General features: G+C 45.1%; 1 protein-coding gene across 4 annotated transcripts in view; it reads left to right on the top strand.

Moving 5' to 3' along the window:
* daam2 (dishevelled associated activator of morphogenesis 2) overlaps positions 1-15,966 on the top strand; it is a 312,353-nt gene that overhangs the window by 190,062 nt on the left and 106,325 nt on the right. For all 4 annotated transcript variants that reach the window (XM_060849181.1, XM_060849197.1, XM_060849203.1 and 1 more), the window contains exons 7-12: positions 1,843-1,953; positions 3,516-3,619; positions 4,427-4,493; positions 7,762-7,879; positions 11,466-11,604; positions 13,949-14,007. In XM_060849181.1, the coding sequence (XP_060705164.1) occupies positions 1,843-1,953; positions 3,516-3,619; positions 4,427-4,493; positions 7,762-7,879; positions 11,466-11,604; positions 13,949-14,007 (598 nt within the window). The remainder of the gene's footprint in view (positions 1-1,842; positions 1,954-3,515; positions 3,620-4,426; positions 4,494-7,761; positions 7,880-11,465; positions 11,605-13,948; positions 14,008-15,966) is intronic.

Here is a 15,966-nt window from a genome sequence, read left to right as displayed (position 1 = left end):
ACCAGCATCTGCAACTTTTTACCATTCAAGTAATAATCTATTTTGCTGTTACTCCAACCAAAAATGTGTGACTTCACATTTACTAACATTGTATTCCATCAGCCAAGACATTTGTCCACTCACTCAATATATCTATGTTCCTCTGCAACATTTTACAGTCCTCTGCACACTTTGCTCTGCCACTCATCTGAGTGTCATTGGCAAATTTTGACACCATACACGTGGTTCCCAACTCCTAATCATCGATATAAGTTGTAAATAATTGTGGTCCCAACACTGATCCCTGAAGCACATCACTCGTCACTGATTGCCAGCCATTTATCCCCACTCTTTGCTTCCTGTCAGTCAGCCAATCCTCTATCCACGCTAATACTCTCCCTCTAACACCACACGTCCTTGTCCTATGCAGCAGCCTCATGTGCAGCACCTTGTCACAGGCCTTTTGGAAATCTAGGTACACCACATCCACTGGGTCCCCATTGTCCATCTTGCTTGAACTGTCTCAATAAAATTCCAAAGGATTTGTGAAGCATGACCTGCCCTTCATGAACCCATGGTGCATCTGTACAATGGGACAATTTCTTTTGAGATGCCCGCTATTTCTTCGTTGGTAATAGACTCAAGCATCTTCCCCCCTACAGAGGTTAAGCTAACTGGTCTATAATTCCCCATCTTTTGTCTACTTCCCTTTTTAAACAGTGGCATCACCTTTGCTGTTTTCCATTCTGCTGGGACCGCCCCAGAGTCCAGCAAATTTCAGAAATTTAGCCCTAGTCCACCTGTTATTTCTCCCGCCATCTCTTTTACTACCCTGGAATGCATTCCAGGATTCTAAATGTCCCTAACTCCTCCCTTAAAACAGATTAAATTGGATATTCTCACTCCTTTGTGCACTCTAGACGTACTTAAAATGACTGCCAGATTCATCTGCACAATAACATTGGCCATGCTACAACAGCTGACAACTGTGACTCAGTGGTTCAGCCTTTGAGGCATTAGGATGAAGGAAGAAATGTTTAGCCGTCATTCAGGTAACACATTTGACCCAAGTCCTGCCCGCTCTATCTCTGGCACATGTCAGAGATAAGCAACTTTATTTTGCAAGGTATTCTCCTCCTGTGCTTTGAGGTGCCTTTCAGTTAAATAGACCATCTGGTGACCGCCATCGTGTTGTACCTGTGTCCCTCTCGCAAGCTGGCTGCTTCCTTCCCGAAATTGCAATCCTGCCGATAGTTCACAAAAGGCATTAAGGTTGTGAAGTGCTAGAAGGCATCCTGTGGCACACACATTACCTGAGCTCAGCTCAATGTGAAGCGTTGAGTGATTCAACAGTGAGCCTAGTTTGACCTTTCTGACAAACCATCAGCTTTGACAGCCATTTTGTCTTGTGCAAGGCCAGCTAGTTGGCGTTAATGAGTCCATTCCTAATTTGCAGTGGTATGGTTGGAATTTGCTGTAGTGTATTTGCATACTGGCACTTATGTAGTACCTTTACCTCCCCCCTCCCCCCAACAATGAAATCATAGTTATAGAATTGTCAGAAAAATGAAGGAGGCAAATTTGAACTTCTTTAATCTACAGAAGCACTGAGGTATTTTGTAGGAAGGTTTTCAGACAAAATTTGGCGTTAGGTCACATATTAGGACATGTGATCATAGTTTGGTGAACATGGTTCCAGGTAAATGCAACGTCTGGGTTATTGGGTTAATGGTGTCGGTTTGTTCTGTACCCACACATAATGGGCAGTTGAAGAAACTCCCAGGTACAGAATAGGGGTTTAGTGAAGCTTTGGATAATGTTCAAACACATGGTAAGCTCAAAGGCTTTTTCTTTCTATTTTAGACGTTACTTAATGAGCTGGACAGAAGTACTGGAAAGTACAGGGATGAAGTGCACCTCAAAACTGCAATAATGTCCTTCATCAATGCCGTGTTAAACGCTGGTGCTGGAGAGGTAAGCTAAAGGCAGTCTCCCAGCTAATGCTGCGCTCAGGATAGAAACAGAGAGTGCCACAAAACCTCAGGAACTTCACCACCATCTGAGAGAGAAACGGAGTTAAGGTTTCAGGTCCAATATGAATAGGCAGTGCTCCATTCCGTAATGTTACCCTGTCTAGTTTATGGAGTCCGACTAGCTATTAATGGTTCAAAACTTTGCTGAGTGATGGATCTCACATGAACAAACACAAGTTCTGTGGGTTAGACAATGGAGACAGCAACTCCCAAGAACATAGCTTTGATCATTCAATGAGATTCAATATTTCCCCACGGTTTAGAACACTCTCAAGATGAACTCTCTCAATAAGGCACGAGACATGAGAAATTCTGGAAATGCTTGTCATTATCTGTCGAGAAAGGGCAGAGTTAAACCCTGACAAGTCAGTGATGTACCTGAACTGGCAGCAGCTGCAAAGGTTATGACTGTTCCTGTCCACGTAAACCCCCTGCAGATCTGCAGAGTCGTTTTTGCATGTTCCACATTTATCAATTCTTGGAAAAGTGATGCCTTCAGTACCACTGATCCTTAAACAAAAAAATCTGAGCTTTGAAACCCATTCGAACCAGATGACCTCCTGTTCAGTGTGGAATCTAACCATCAATGCAAACAGAAGATGTCAGTGTCTCCAACGGCAGGCAGCTGGAGTTACCTGCTGCAGCTCAAGGTATGACATTGGGTTGTGCCCTCCCTGCCGGCTGTGCAGAAAAAGTTGCCACTCCTGCTCTAAACATTTTGAAAAAGGAGTCTGGGCACCAATATTTTTCATGCAACAAATCTCTGCACTTCCTCGAGAAGCACCTTTAAAGGCCTGTATCGTCAGGGTGCACTTTTCAATGCTTTTCAGGTTCCTTCGTAGAGAGGAATCTCAACTTTGAAACTAAATTGCAGCACACAATGTAACCTGCTCCAAACACCTCAGGTGGCTTGGTAATGGGGATACGTTTATGAAACATATGGAAATGAAGTGCATTATGTAGCGGTGCTGAAAACTACCAGAGAATCCAGGTCAGACTAACTCAGAAATACTTGCATTTATTTAGTGCCCTTTCACATTCCCAAAGCGTCCCTCACTGTTAAGGCAGTCAGCATGGTCCCATGGACATCAACATGATGACAACCAGGTTTTCCGTTTTGGTGGTGTCAGAGACAAGGACAGATACCCATGCAAACAACAAAAAGGTTGTCTATGCCGGTGAAAGAGAAAAAACGATGGAAAATGGGGGTAGAGTAAAGGTGTGAAAGGGGAGAGAGAGTGCTCTGTAGAATTTGTAAACCTAGGCATTGTAAATAAAGACACCATTAGCTTATTCTAAACCACCAACTTTGACCTAAGCTTGAGTATTGTAAGTAATTTTGAGTCACACGCTAAAAGGAAGAAGAACATTGATAACCTTCACCTCCACGAACACAAAATTGTCCAAAGGACAGAAGAGTAAAACCTGCTGTGGACTATGGAGGAATATGCTGAGATACTGTGATGTACCAGGCTTTAATAATGTCTTCTCTTCCTTTTACAGGACAATCTGGAATTTCGACTGCACCTCCGATATGAGTTCCTCATGCTAGGAATCCAACCGGTGATTGATAAACTGCGAAACCATGAGAACGCAACATTAGACAGGTAATGGTCCAACAGCACTCATGAAGCTTGACCCTAGCCAGGACAAAACCCTAGCCAGGACAAAACAGCCCGCTTGATTGGCACCACATCCATAGATGTTCACTCCCTCCCCTACTGACGTTCAGTAGCAGCAGGGTGTACCACCTGTGCACTGCAGAACTTTGCCAACAATTCTTAGACAGCACCTTTCAAACCCACAACCATTACCATCGAGAAGGGCAAGGATACTACATACAGTGAAACACCACTCCATTCAAGTTCCCCTCCAAGCCATTCACCGTCCTGACTTGGAAATATGTCCCTCCAACATCGCTGGATCAAAATCCTGGAACTCCCACTACCTATGCCAAATGGACTGCTGTGGTTCAAGAAAGCCTTTCATCACCACCTTCTCAAGGGTAATTAGGGACGGGCCAATAAATTTGAACGTCGTCAGTGGTGCCCACATTCCATCAATGAACTAAAAATAAAAATCCCCAAACTCACCCTTTCTAAATGACCTTTAAACAATTCGGTTAGCTTTGTCTTCAAGGAGTGTATTTTCCACGTTCTCACACAATCACAGAGATGCTTTGGTGCAGGTGGAGACCATTTGGTCCATCATGCACAAATCTTCATGAAGGGGAATTCTGTCTCCCTGTTTTGGAAGAAAGAGTTACTTTCAATCTGTTTATCCTGTTGCAGATATCAGTCGTATCACCCACAACTCTCAAGCAGCAATAAGCTGGGGGGCTTTGGTTGAAGCAGGAAAGTTGGACAGAATAGATTCTGAGTGCTGACAGTTGTGTGTTTTCTCTTTGTGTTCAGGCACTTGGACTTCTTTGAGATGGTCAGAAATGAGGATGAGAATGAACTTGCAAAGCGACTTGACCTGGTGAGTGACAATCCTGCACTGTTAAATCAGGGGGTCTTAGCAACATCTACCATCACAGGTTTCAAAAATAAGGAAGTTCATACATCAGGATTTTCATTATTATATCAATAGCCGCCTATTACAACCAAAAAATCATAAGACATTGGAGCTGAAAGTCAGCCCTTTGAGTCTGCTCCACCATTCAGTGAGATTGTGGCTGATCTGATAATCCTCAACTTCACTTTCCTGCCTTTTCGCCATAACCCTTGATTTCCTTACTGGTTAAAAATCTGTCTCTCTCAGCCTTGATTATACATAATAACCTGATTCACTACCTGCTGAGGGAAGAAATTCCTCCTTTTCTCTGTATTAAATGTATGACCCCTTATTCTCAGAGCCATGATGTAGATGTTGGGTTGGAGTGGACAAAGTCAGAAGTCAGACGACACCAGGTTATAGTCCAACAGGTTTATTTGAAAGTTTTCAGAGGGCCGCTCCTTTGTCAGGTGAAGCCGATATCATGGTTCCATTGATCTACTTCTGTTCTGTATTCCTCAATGCTCAACAAAGGTGTGTCTGCTTGCTGGCTGGCTTAGAGGAACCAACAAGCTCTGGAATTCTGGTTTGAGCCAAGGCACACATGATACAGACTTCACCCGATGAACGAGCAGTGCTCCGAAAGCCTGTGATTTCAAATAAACCTATTGGACTATAATCTTGTGTTGCGCGACTTCTGACTTATTCTGAGATTTTGTCGTGTAAAAAGTGAGGTCTGCAGATGCTGGAGATCAGTGCTGAAAATGTGTTGCTGGTTAACGCACAGCAGGTTAGGCAGCATCCAAGGAACAGGAAATTCGATGTTTCGGGCCAGAGCCCTTCATCAGGAGATTTTGAGATTTTGTCCTTTGGCCCCACAAGTGGGGACTGCCTTTGCATATCTCCTCTGTTAAGTCTGTTAAGAATCTCATAAAGTTTCAGTCAGGTTGCCACTCATTCTTCTGAACTCCAACAAGTATAGCCCCAACCTACTCAGTGTCTCCTTACAAAACATTCCCTTCCTACCCAGGATCAACCTAGTGAACCTTCTCTGGTCTGATGAAGGGCGTATGCCCGAAACATTGATTCTCCTGCTCCTCAGATGCTGCCTGACCTGCACCACACTCCCATGAGCACCTTGTTTAAGCAAGACCTCCCCATTTTTATATTCCAATCCCTTTGAATGAAAGGCCAACATTCCATTTGCCTCCTCCATTACCTGCTGAACTTGAACGTTAACTTTCTGTGATCTATATCCCAAACGGTTTGGTGCTGTAATTTTCTGCATTCTTCCTCTGCCAAAGTCCATAACCTTGCATTCCCCACATTATGCACCACTTGATTTCCAACCAATTTTTGTCATCCATAATTGTGGCTGCAGTACATTCACTTTCCTCATCCAAACTTATTGTAAATAATTGTGACTCGAGCACTGACCCCTGTGGCATTCTACTTTGTGATTAGATTCCCTACAGTCAGAAACAGGCCCTTCAGCTCATCTAGTCCACACCGACCATCCGAAGAGTAACCCACCCAGACCCATTCCCCCTAACTAATGCACCTAACTCCACGGGCAATTTAGCATGACCAATTCACCTGACCTGCACATCTTTGGACTGTAGGAGGAAACCGGAGCACCCAGAGGAAACCCATGCAGACACAGGGAGAATATGCAAACTCCACATAGACAGTCGCCCGAGGCTGGAATCGAACCCCGGTCCGTGGCACTGTGAGGCAGCAGTCCTAACCACTGAGCCACAGTGCTGCCCTTGCAGGTTGCCATCCTGGAAGTGCCCTCCTTATCCCAACTTTGTCTTTTATGAGTTAGCCAATCGTCAATTCAGTCACCTTGGGCTCTCATCTTATTAAGTAACCCAATGTGTGGTTGTTAGACAGCTTCTGAAAATCCAAATCTTTTACGTCGATTGTCTCCCTTTATCTATCCTGCCTGTTATCTCCTGAAAGAACTGTAGTATAGTGATTTCCCCTTCAAGAAACCACAATGACTCTGCTTGGTCATAGTATATATTTTGGAATGACAGTCAGTGGTGAACTGCTTTGGTGAATGAAGAAAGGAGCTGTCTCAAAGGCTATGGGTTTATCCTTAAGGTGGCTGGTTGTACAGGTATGCCTTCAAATAGAATCACCTAATCAGCAATTACGTGAAATGTAAGCACCGACACTAATTAAAACCTGAAAATCGACAGGAATCTTGTTCCCACAGGTAGGACTCTCAATCCCTTGAACCTACTGTCACCCAGTTTGAATGTGGTTTATCTGTGTCAGAGATCGGTGGCTGGTTTACAATGTACAGTGATGCCAAACCTGGTGGGCTGGATCCCCACACTGGCTGAGATCACCATGAAGGCCCTGTGTTTTCAGCCTCACCCCTCGCCTGAGGCATGGCGAGTCTCGGGTTAAATCACCCCTAGTCATCTCTCCCTCCAATGAGAGCGCAGACCAACGGCAAGGTTCCCCTGTCTGTATCATGTCTCCATTGATCCACTTCTGCTCTGTATCCTCAATGCTGAACAAGGATTCAGCTCTGGATTCCAGCGACAGCTCAAATTCTTACTCAGTGAATGCTGCCTCTTAAGCAGTCACTGTTCAGCTTAAAACCACCAGCTTTGTGAGTTAATTAGAACCTCTGCTTTGTTAGGAGAATCTATTAAAACGATATCATTCTCAGGATTCTGGCATTGCTGGCAAGGTTATGCCACCATCCGGGGAGATCGGTGGTGATGATTCTTCTTTAACCACTGCCTTGTGTATGATATTCTTTGCAGCAGTTTATTGTTACAGTTACGATTAGATTAATGCACCTATTTGTTCCAGTGTATCTTCTAATTTGGCTCCATCCGTCCCCCGATCTCTGTCATCTCTCCCAGGGCCACGCACCTCTAGATATCTGTTTTCCACCAAATTTAGCCTCTTGACGCCCGTAGTGGCTGTGGCATCAGCTCTGGAATCTATCCCCGAGACCTCTCCATTCCCTGTCTGTTTCCTTCCTTTATGGTGCACCATCAAAGATCCCTCTTTGATCAAACCCTTGGTTACCTCGTTAACGTCACCTCTGTTTAATAACTTTCAATGTCGCTCACTCGAAGATTTTGTTGATAATGTTCTTGTGCTAAAAATACTACGTGTAAGTTGATGTTAAGATACTGGTCATCTGACAGATGTTGTGAGATGTGCTAAAAATGCATGTGCACTGTAATGTACTGAGCTGCAATTTAATCTCTCTACTGTCCAGGTGCACATTGACACCAGGAGCACAAGCCAGATGTTTGAGTTGATTCGGAAAAAGCTGAGTCACACGGAAGCCTATCCACATTTGGTGTCTATCCTCCAGCACTGCCTCCAAATGCCCTGTGAGTGGAATTCTCATTAGAAATGCATTCTCTCCTGAATCCTGATGACTTGAGAGGGGAGTAGAGCGGACAGAATCCAGGCCACGGTTCCAAAACCATCGAGCATCTCCCAGCCATGGTCAAATGGAAGTTTGAATTTCATCTGTAAAATCAGAACTTGCTGGGAAAACTCAGCAGGTCTGGCAGCTTCTGTGGAAAGAGAGCTGAATTAACGCTTTGGGTCCAGTGACCCTTCTACAGAACTGCACTGGAAATATTAACTCTGCTTTCTCTCCACACATGCTGCCAGACTTGTTGAGTTTCTCTAGCAATTTCTGATTTCCGGCATCAGCCATTCTTTGGTTTTTAGAATTGCATATCAGCCCTTGAAATGAAAAGACAGGCATAATTAATGGAGGGAGGCTATGCATAATGTTAATGTCACTAGGATAGTAAGCCAGAAGCCAGCTTAATGCTATGGATTGGCATCCCACCAAATGGTGAAATTTGAATTCAGTTAAAAGTTGGAATTAAAGAACGATGGTGTGTTGGTGACCATACAACCATTGCCGGTTGTTGTAAACACTGCTGTCCTATGGGGAAGAAAATCTCCAATCTTTATACGGACTGGACTACATGTGACTCCAGTCCCTCCCCTGAAATGCACCTAGCAAAGCACTCAGGTCAAGGAATGGACAATAAACACTGGCCCACATCCCATGTATGAGCAAAAACAACATGAATGAAAAACAACCAGTAGGCAGAAGACAAAACAGTTGCTAGGGAGGCGTCAATATTCAGTGTCTGAGTTCCCTTGGTGAGGAGGCAGCTGGAAGACCAGGCAGGGATGAGATGGTAGCCTGACAACTACAGTCAGAAGCAGCAAGCATTGAGCTGTTGATACAGGGTCAGAAGAGATTACAGAGAGCAAAACAATGGACAGGTGTACGGACCGGTATTGAAGCTAATTTAATCAACTGGATTAGTCAACTCAAGAGAACAAAGGTTTGAATTTAGCGCCTTGTGGAATGATATGGTTCAGCCATTCTCAGGGATACATCAGATGGAGTGGGGTGGGGGGTTGCTGTTAATGAATGTGGCCTGTGTGAGGATGTTAAATGAGCACCAGCAGGGAGCAGGCTAAATAACCCATGGCAAATCTAGTACCAATCACCACTGTCTAAGCTAGCAATAACAGTTATTAAATTATCTTCCATGGTAACACATCCAAAACTCCCCCTATTGAGGAGTTTTAGCACCTTGTGGAATGATATGGTTCAGCCATTCTCAACCTTCGATAAATTCTAAATGGTCTCCAATAGTCCTTCTCGCTCATAGAATTACATAGAAAAAATACGCTGCCCATCAATCCATTCCATTATTTCATGCTATCTCATCTATAGCTACCAACAGATCCTCCCCCCCTCATGTACTTATTTTGCCTTCCCTTTAAGTGCACCCATGCTACTTAATTTGTAATATCAACAATGTTATGCTGTTGGCAAATGGGGAGGAGGAGAGAGTGGAACAGATGTGGATACCCTCCACCTTCGTCAACAGCATGAAGGCTATCATTTCCCATTCCTCCTCGCCTACACTTCTCAAAGGCAGGCTGGAAAGGATAGTAACTGCTGACCTTCCCAACAATGGCCTTGTCTCATGCCAGAATAAGAAATAGGTTGGCAATTCCCACAATCAACTAACCCTTGGTTGAAAAGATTCTGTTGAATTCCCCGATGGATTAATTTGTAACCATAAATTTATGTATTTTAGTTCTGGTCCGATCCATAATTGGAAGCATCACTTACACTGCATGAGTGTAACTGTTATTTAGGTAGTGGAGATAGGTAGATTTAGCAACACAGACTACCACAGCTATGGGTTGTGTGTTGGACAATCAGACTTAAGGAAGGGAGAGTGCTGAAGTACTCTATCCATCTTTGCACAGGTGAGCCTTCAATGAGTGGTTTACACCCGTTCTTTCCTGAAGGCAGTGACTTACTCTGAGTTACTGAGACTCTGGGCTCCCTCCAGGGTCTCACTCCAGCCTTCATGTTGCGGGCCTGATGGGGTGGAGAAGAGCAGGACTGGGGAGAGGGGGTGCCATTGACTGGTTGTTCAACGACGCATGGTTATTTCATCCTGAATTAAGGGGTCATCTGCAAAAGCTGGCCTAAAATGGACTTAACATAGACAATCGAAGGAAACTGGCTTCCACACTGTCACTTCACCGGGGAAGAAAAACAAGGTGGATTCTGGAAGCCCTCAACCACCAGCTGCTGAGGTGTGAGGGGGATATTGAAGAATCAGCGATATAGGCAAATCTCTCTCGCCACTATTTTCTGAGGCTCGATAGGGGGAGTTTTGGATGTGTTACCATGGAAGATAATTTAATAACTGTTATTGCTAGCTGAGACAGTGGTGATTGGTACTAGATTTGCCATGGGTTATTTAGCCTGCTCCCTGCTGGTGCTCATTTAACATCCTCACACAGGCCACATTCATTAAGAGCACCCACCCCCACCCCACTCCATCTGATGTATCTCTGTTTGTCTGCAAGGTATTATTTATTTTACATTTCGGTCCGAGGGCTGGATGAATGATTGCACGATGTGCATCAAGCTCTGTTCGATAGAATGCCTGAGGGTGCACTTTCCAATTGCAATAAGTGGAAAATGTATTCAACAGATGTAGGTTTAAGTAGAAATGCTTGTTCACTATAAACTCAGTCTTCACTTTCTCTGCCCAAGGATATCAAATGCCGCTGTGTATCCTCAGGTTACGAGTCTGCTGCCATCGCCTGGCCTTTCCACCATTAATTTCAGTCATGGCTGCCAAATCGAACAACATGTGGAGGGTGGAGGGTGGAGGGTGGAGGTGGGTTGGTTAAGATAGGGAACAGCTAGGCTGATATCCATGGATTGCACAGCGGGTTGCCAAAGAGGGATCATCCTCAGAGAGCTGACAGGATGCCTCCATGAAACAGAGAAATAGGAAGTACCTGAAATATCCCTGCGTCTACCTCCCCCCCCCCCCCCACCTCAATCTTAACTCCATTTATCTGCCTCGATTCCAGGGTCATACCCTGACCCTCACTGAAATAGCTCTTCAGAGGCCAGCATCCCATCACCAATCACCCTTTACTTACAAATACACAGCCTCTGACAATAGCACTGGCTAATTCACTGAGTCCGGGGGATCAATATCTCTGACATTCAACCTCTGTTACGTCAGCCAGGGCTCCCCGATTGGACCAGATTAACAGCCTCAATCAGGGAACTCATACTCTATGAGGTCCAGATGCTGAACAAAATTCTTCCAATATCCATTCCGAAGGGAAATGGTTTCCCCCTCTAGCAGGCTCGTTAGCTCCCTCGGGAAACAGGGTTTCAAATTTCCACAACTTTGCGGTGAAAAAGTGCTCGCGTAGATCAACCCTCACCCCGGACAATGGTAAACCTGAACCTCATCAGCAGCATCCTTGCTTGGTCCTCTCACCCCTCCGCGTCTTCGTACTGGTCCTTCATCATGATGTTTCTGAGTCTCAGTCCGCGAAGGGTCAACGTTTCTCACCCTAATTCTGAATCTGAAATGTCTTTCACTTCAGGGAAGAGAAATGGCACTAACAACCAGCACTGGCAGCTCCTCGACAGAATACTGCAACAGATCGTGCTGCAGGACGAGAAAGGGGAGGATCCTGATGTTGCACCATTGGAGAACTTCAATGTGAAGAATATCATTCGGATGTGAGCATTGCATGTGACTCATTCACTCTGGGGAGCGAGTGTTGTTGGATGACACCTCCTATACTGGCGTGGTACCCATTACAAAGTGTTCATTGATTGAGCCAGGAAGTCCCAGGGTGTTTTCCTCCTTTTACCCCCATGTTCACCAAATTACAATGATTCCTCGTCTCAAGAAAGCATTGAGAGATTAAAAATCCTTATCCATTGCTACCATGCTTCACTGCTCCAACTCTTCGTTATCTCCTTCAACAATCCTCTGACAACTCAGCCCTCCTCCATTCCAGCCTCCTACGCGTCTCCCACCATTCGCAGTCGTTCCTTCAGCTGCCAAGGTCTTAAACCCTGGAATTCTATCGTTGAAACATCTCTTCCTCGTTGTTCCATCCTCCTGCATTATAGAGTGTCTCATCACCTCCAACCCCCCCACCCCCCTACCGATCTTTCCTGGCTTGCTCACTGTCCGTTTTTACTGAATTCCTCGCTCCTTGACCAAGGCCCACAACCCCCATCATTGTCAATCTGTGTGAGAGCAAGGAAGAGCCTGTCTCCAGGATCCTGTTGTTTTGACCGGCCCTTCCCGCTCTTCCCCTGGTGTTCCGTACTCAGCAAGAGCTGAGAGGGGGGCAGAAAGATTGAGAAAAATAATGCCGAGTGCCTGTTACACCACCTAAAAAATGTGCCAACTTGCAATAAATACAGACTTTTGAATTTGGAGTCAGAGGAGGCCATTCAGCCCCTCAAGCCATGATTCAAAAAAACATGGCTGATAACAACCTCAATTCCACACTCCCACATGTCCCCGATAACTTGCCAACTCATGGTTAATAAGAAATGATCAGCCTCTGTGTTAAAAAGCTTCAAACACTCTGATTCCACTGCTTTTCCAGGGAAAAGGTTCTAAATGCTCTCAATCCTCAGAGGAAAAGAAAATTGCCTCAACTCTTTGCGAACCCCTGATTTTTAAACAGTCACCTCTAGTTCTAGACTGTCCAATAAGGGGGGACATCCTCTCCACATCCACCCTCAGGATTTCCTAGCAGATACAAGCCTAGCCTGTCCAACCTTCCCTCAAAGACAGTTAACCCATTCTATGGGTCTCTCTAGTAAATCTCCTGTGAACGACCTCCCATGCATTTCCATCCCTTGTTAAATAAGATGTTCAGTACTATACACAGTGCTGCAGACATTGTCTCACCAGTGCCCTGTGCAGTTGAAGTATAACCTCCCTTCTTTAGTATTCAATTCCTCTTGCAATAAATGGGGGACCTTTCAGCCCTCACCTATATCAATGACACGCCCGTGAGGAATCCATTCTTCTTATGTGGAGACCAGCATCCCAGTGAAGAGTTTTGAAGATCTGAAAGTACATTCTCACACAGAATCCCTCCTCAGTGAGACTGCACAGTTCAACCCCAACTTAATATTCCGTCACTGATAGCCAGTGGGTGAAGGAAGACATCAGAGGCAGTTTTTATTTGGGAGAGATGTATTCACAGAGTTGCGGATTGCATCGCAACTGCATTACATTACAGTTTTTACCTCCTCACCACACCCCATGTCAACAAGTGCGCTTCATATGTGTTCAAGTTACCATTCAATCAGTGCATTCAAGATTAGAGTGGTGCTGGAAAAGCACAACAGGTCAGGCAGCATCCGAGGCACAGGAAAATCGATGTTTCGGGCAAAAGCCCTTCATCAGGAGGGCCCGACATGTCGATTTTCCTGCTCCTCGGATGCTGCATGACCAGCTGTGCTTTTTCAGCACCACTCTAATCTTGATGCTAACCTCCAGCATCTGCAGTACCCTAATCAGTTCATTCAAAGTACCCAGTATGTACCTGAACTCCACTGATTCTATTCGCACTTGGTGTTATCAGGTGTGGGTGCAAGAGGCTGCACCCCATCTCCCGGAGGCAGACAATCTATTCACAGGCCTTGATGGTCAAGGAACGTGCGTTCATAACAGGTTTGGTTATGAATCTGAATTCTTACAACATGCTAATGCCAGGTGGGAAGAGCAGGAGAGCTTCCTAGTCAGCTGTGAGATGGAGAAAATGTTGGAACATCTACCGTCATTATCCTTAAATGCAGTTTACAACGTGTGTGCTGTCATGGCAACTTGCACTCCCCATGTGATCGTAAACCCAATAGCTCAGTGAAAGATAGTCTCTCCTTCCCTTTGAAGCTGGTCCATCCAATCTGCTGTTCCCTGTCCCCCCCCACCCTCTGTGTTGTATCACCTATTGCCCGTACCATTTGGGCTCATTGAGGTTTTGACTATCGTGGATGAGAGAACTCCAGGTCATGTACTGAATGGAAATGACAATCTTTTAACTATCTTTAGGCTAGTGAATGAAAATGAGGTGAAGCAGTGGAAGGATCAAGCCGAGAAGTTCAGGAAAGGTAAGTTTGCCGAGACAGAATTTCACGTGGATTTGGTTAACACTGCGGACGCGATGATCTGAAATTAAAACCGAAAGTACTGAAGGAACTCCAGCAGGTGTGGCATCATCTGTGGAGAGCAAAGGAGTGTTCACTCAGTTTAGGTTCCAAAGAGGAGTCCTATCAGACTGGAAATGTGAACTTATCTCTTGCTCCGCAGGTGCTGCCGGATCTGTTGAGTTCCCCAGTCCATTCTGCTTTTATTTATATTTGCAGTTGACAGTGTTGTTCCATGTCATGATTCCAGTATCATTATGGTGTTACAATTCCCCTCAGATTATCTCAGCCAGGACCTGACCTGAGGGTTGCTTCCTGATCATTGCTTCCTGATCGTTTTGTACCCAACTTCTCTCTCCATCTTGTTAAGAAATAGGAGTGTTGCCAGTTCACAGCAGACAGCTTCACCAAGAGCTTGTTTTTTTTAAAGATTGGATTCCCTACAGTGTGAAAACAAGCCCTTTAGCCCAACCAGTCCATACCAACCCTCCAAAGGATAACCCACCCAGGCTCATTTCCCTCTGATTAATGTACCTAACACTATGGGCAATTTAGCATGGCCAATTCACCTGACCGGCACATCTTTGTACTGTGGGAGGATACGCACACAGACACTGGGAGAATGTGCTAACTCCACACAGACAGTCGCCTGGAGCTGGAATTGAACCTGGGTCACTGGTGCTGTGAGGCAGCAATGCTAACCACTGAGCAACCATACCACCCCAACTTTTTGCCACATAAATAACTTCACTGAACGTACGTACTAGAATAGCCTCCCTATTTTTGCTCCTTAACAAATGTCTTGGAGTTTTGAATATTTCAGCTTCCTTGACCAGTGTTGCAGATTCTCCAGACTGAGCTAAGTGAGAGACAGACCTTGTGCACTATATTCATTGCCTTCACTTGCCTGAATGGATCAGAAACAGTCTTGAAAAGGATTAATGCCCTCACTGTCCTTTCAATAGTTTGGATGGTGCTGGTTCCATTCTGAAAAGAGTTGATTACATTAACTACGGTGTAGTGGGAGGAGGCTCCAGCACATTATTGCCTGCACTAGTTCTCTGAAAGAGCTAATTCAGCCCACACTTTTCCACAATCCTGCCTTTTTTTTCTCTTTTGTGCCTGTTCATGAAAAAGTCCCTGTTGAGTGTTGGGCGGCACGGTGAGCAGCAGTGCTGCCTCACAGCGCGAGAGACCTGGGTTCAATTCCCCCCTCAGGCAACTGTCTGTGTGGAGTTTGCACATTCTCCCTATGTCTGCACCGGTTTCCTCCAAGTGCTCTGGTTTCCTCCCACAGTTAGGTGAATTGGCCATGCTAAATTTCCCGTAGTGTTAGGTGAAGGGACAAATTTAGGGGCATGGGTCAGTGTGGACTTGTTGGGCTGAAGGGCCTGTTTCCACACTGTAAGTAGTCTAAAAGTTATTACTGAATTTGTTTCATCTCACTTTCACACTGTGCATTGCAAATTACAACAATGCGCTGAGTGTACAACTTAAACCACGGCACCATAAGACACCATCTGCTCTGCCGTTCTATGAGATCGTGGCTGATCTGATATTTCTCAGCTCCATTTTCCTGCCTTTTCCCCATAAACTTTCGTTCTTTTACTGATCAAAAATCCATCTGTCTTAGCCTCGAACATATTTAACATCCACAGCCGTCTGTGACGGAGAATTATCACAGATTCAGTATCCTGTGAGAAAAGAAATTCTTCTTCATCTTTGTCTTAAATATGTGAGCCCTTATAGTGAGAGTATATCCTCTGCTCCTAAACTCTTCCCACAAGGTAAAGCAACATTTTCCCATCTCCCTGTCAGTAATAATGCGCAAGGGCAGAGGGAATAGAGCAAGAGATGGGCACGGGGTAATGAGAAGCTTGCATAGACGTGATGGGCTGATTGGCCATAACAATTCTGTGATTC

This window comes from Hemiscyllium ocellatum, chromosome 3 (genome assembly GCF_020745735.1).
Source record: "Hemiscyllium ocellatum isolate sHemOce1 chromosome 3, sHemOce1.pat.X.cur, whole genome shotgun sequence".
Lineage (NCBI taxonomy): Eukaryota > Metazoa > Chordata > Chondrichthyes > Orectolobiformes > Hemiscylliidae > Hemiscyllium > Hemiscyllium ocellatum.
The sequence above is the reverse complement of the archived record's forward strand: the minus strand, read 5'-3'. Positions and strand labels throughout refer to the sequence as shown.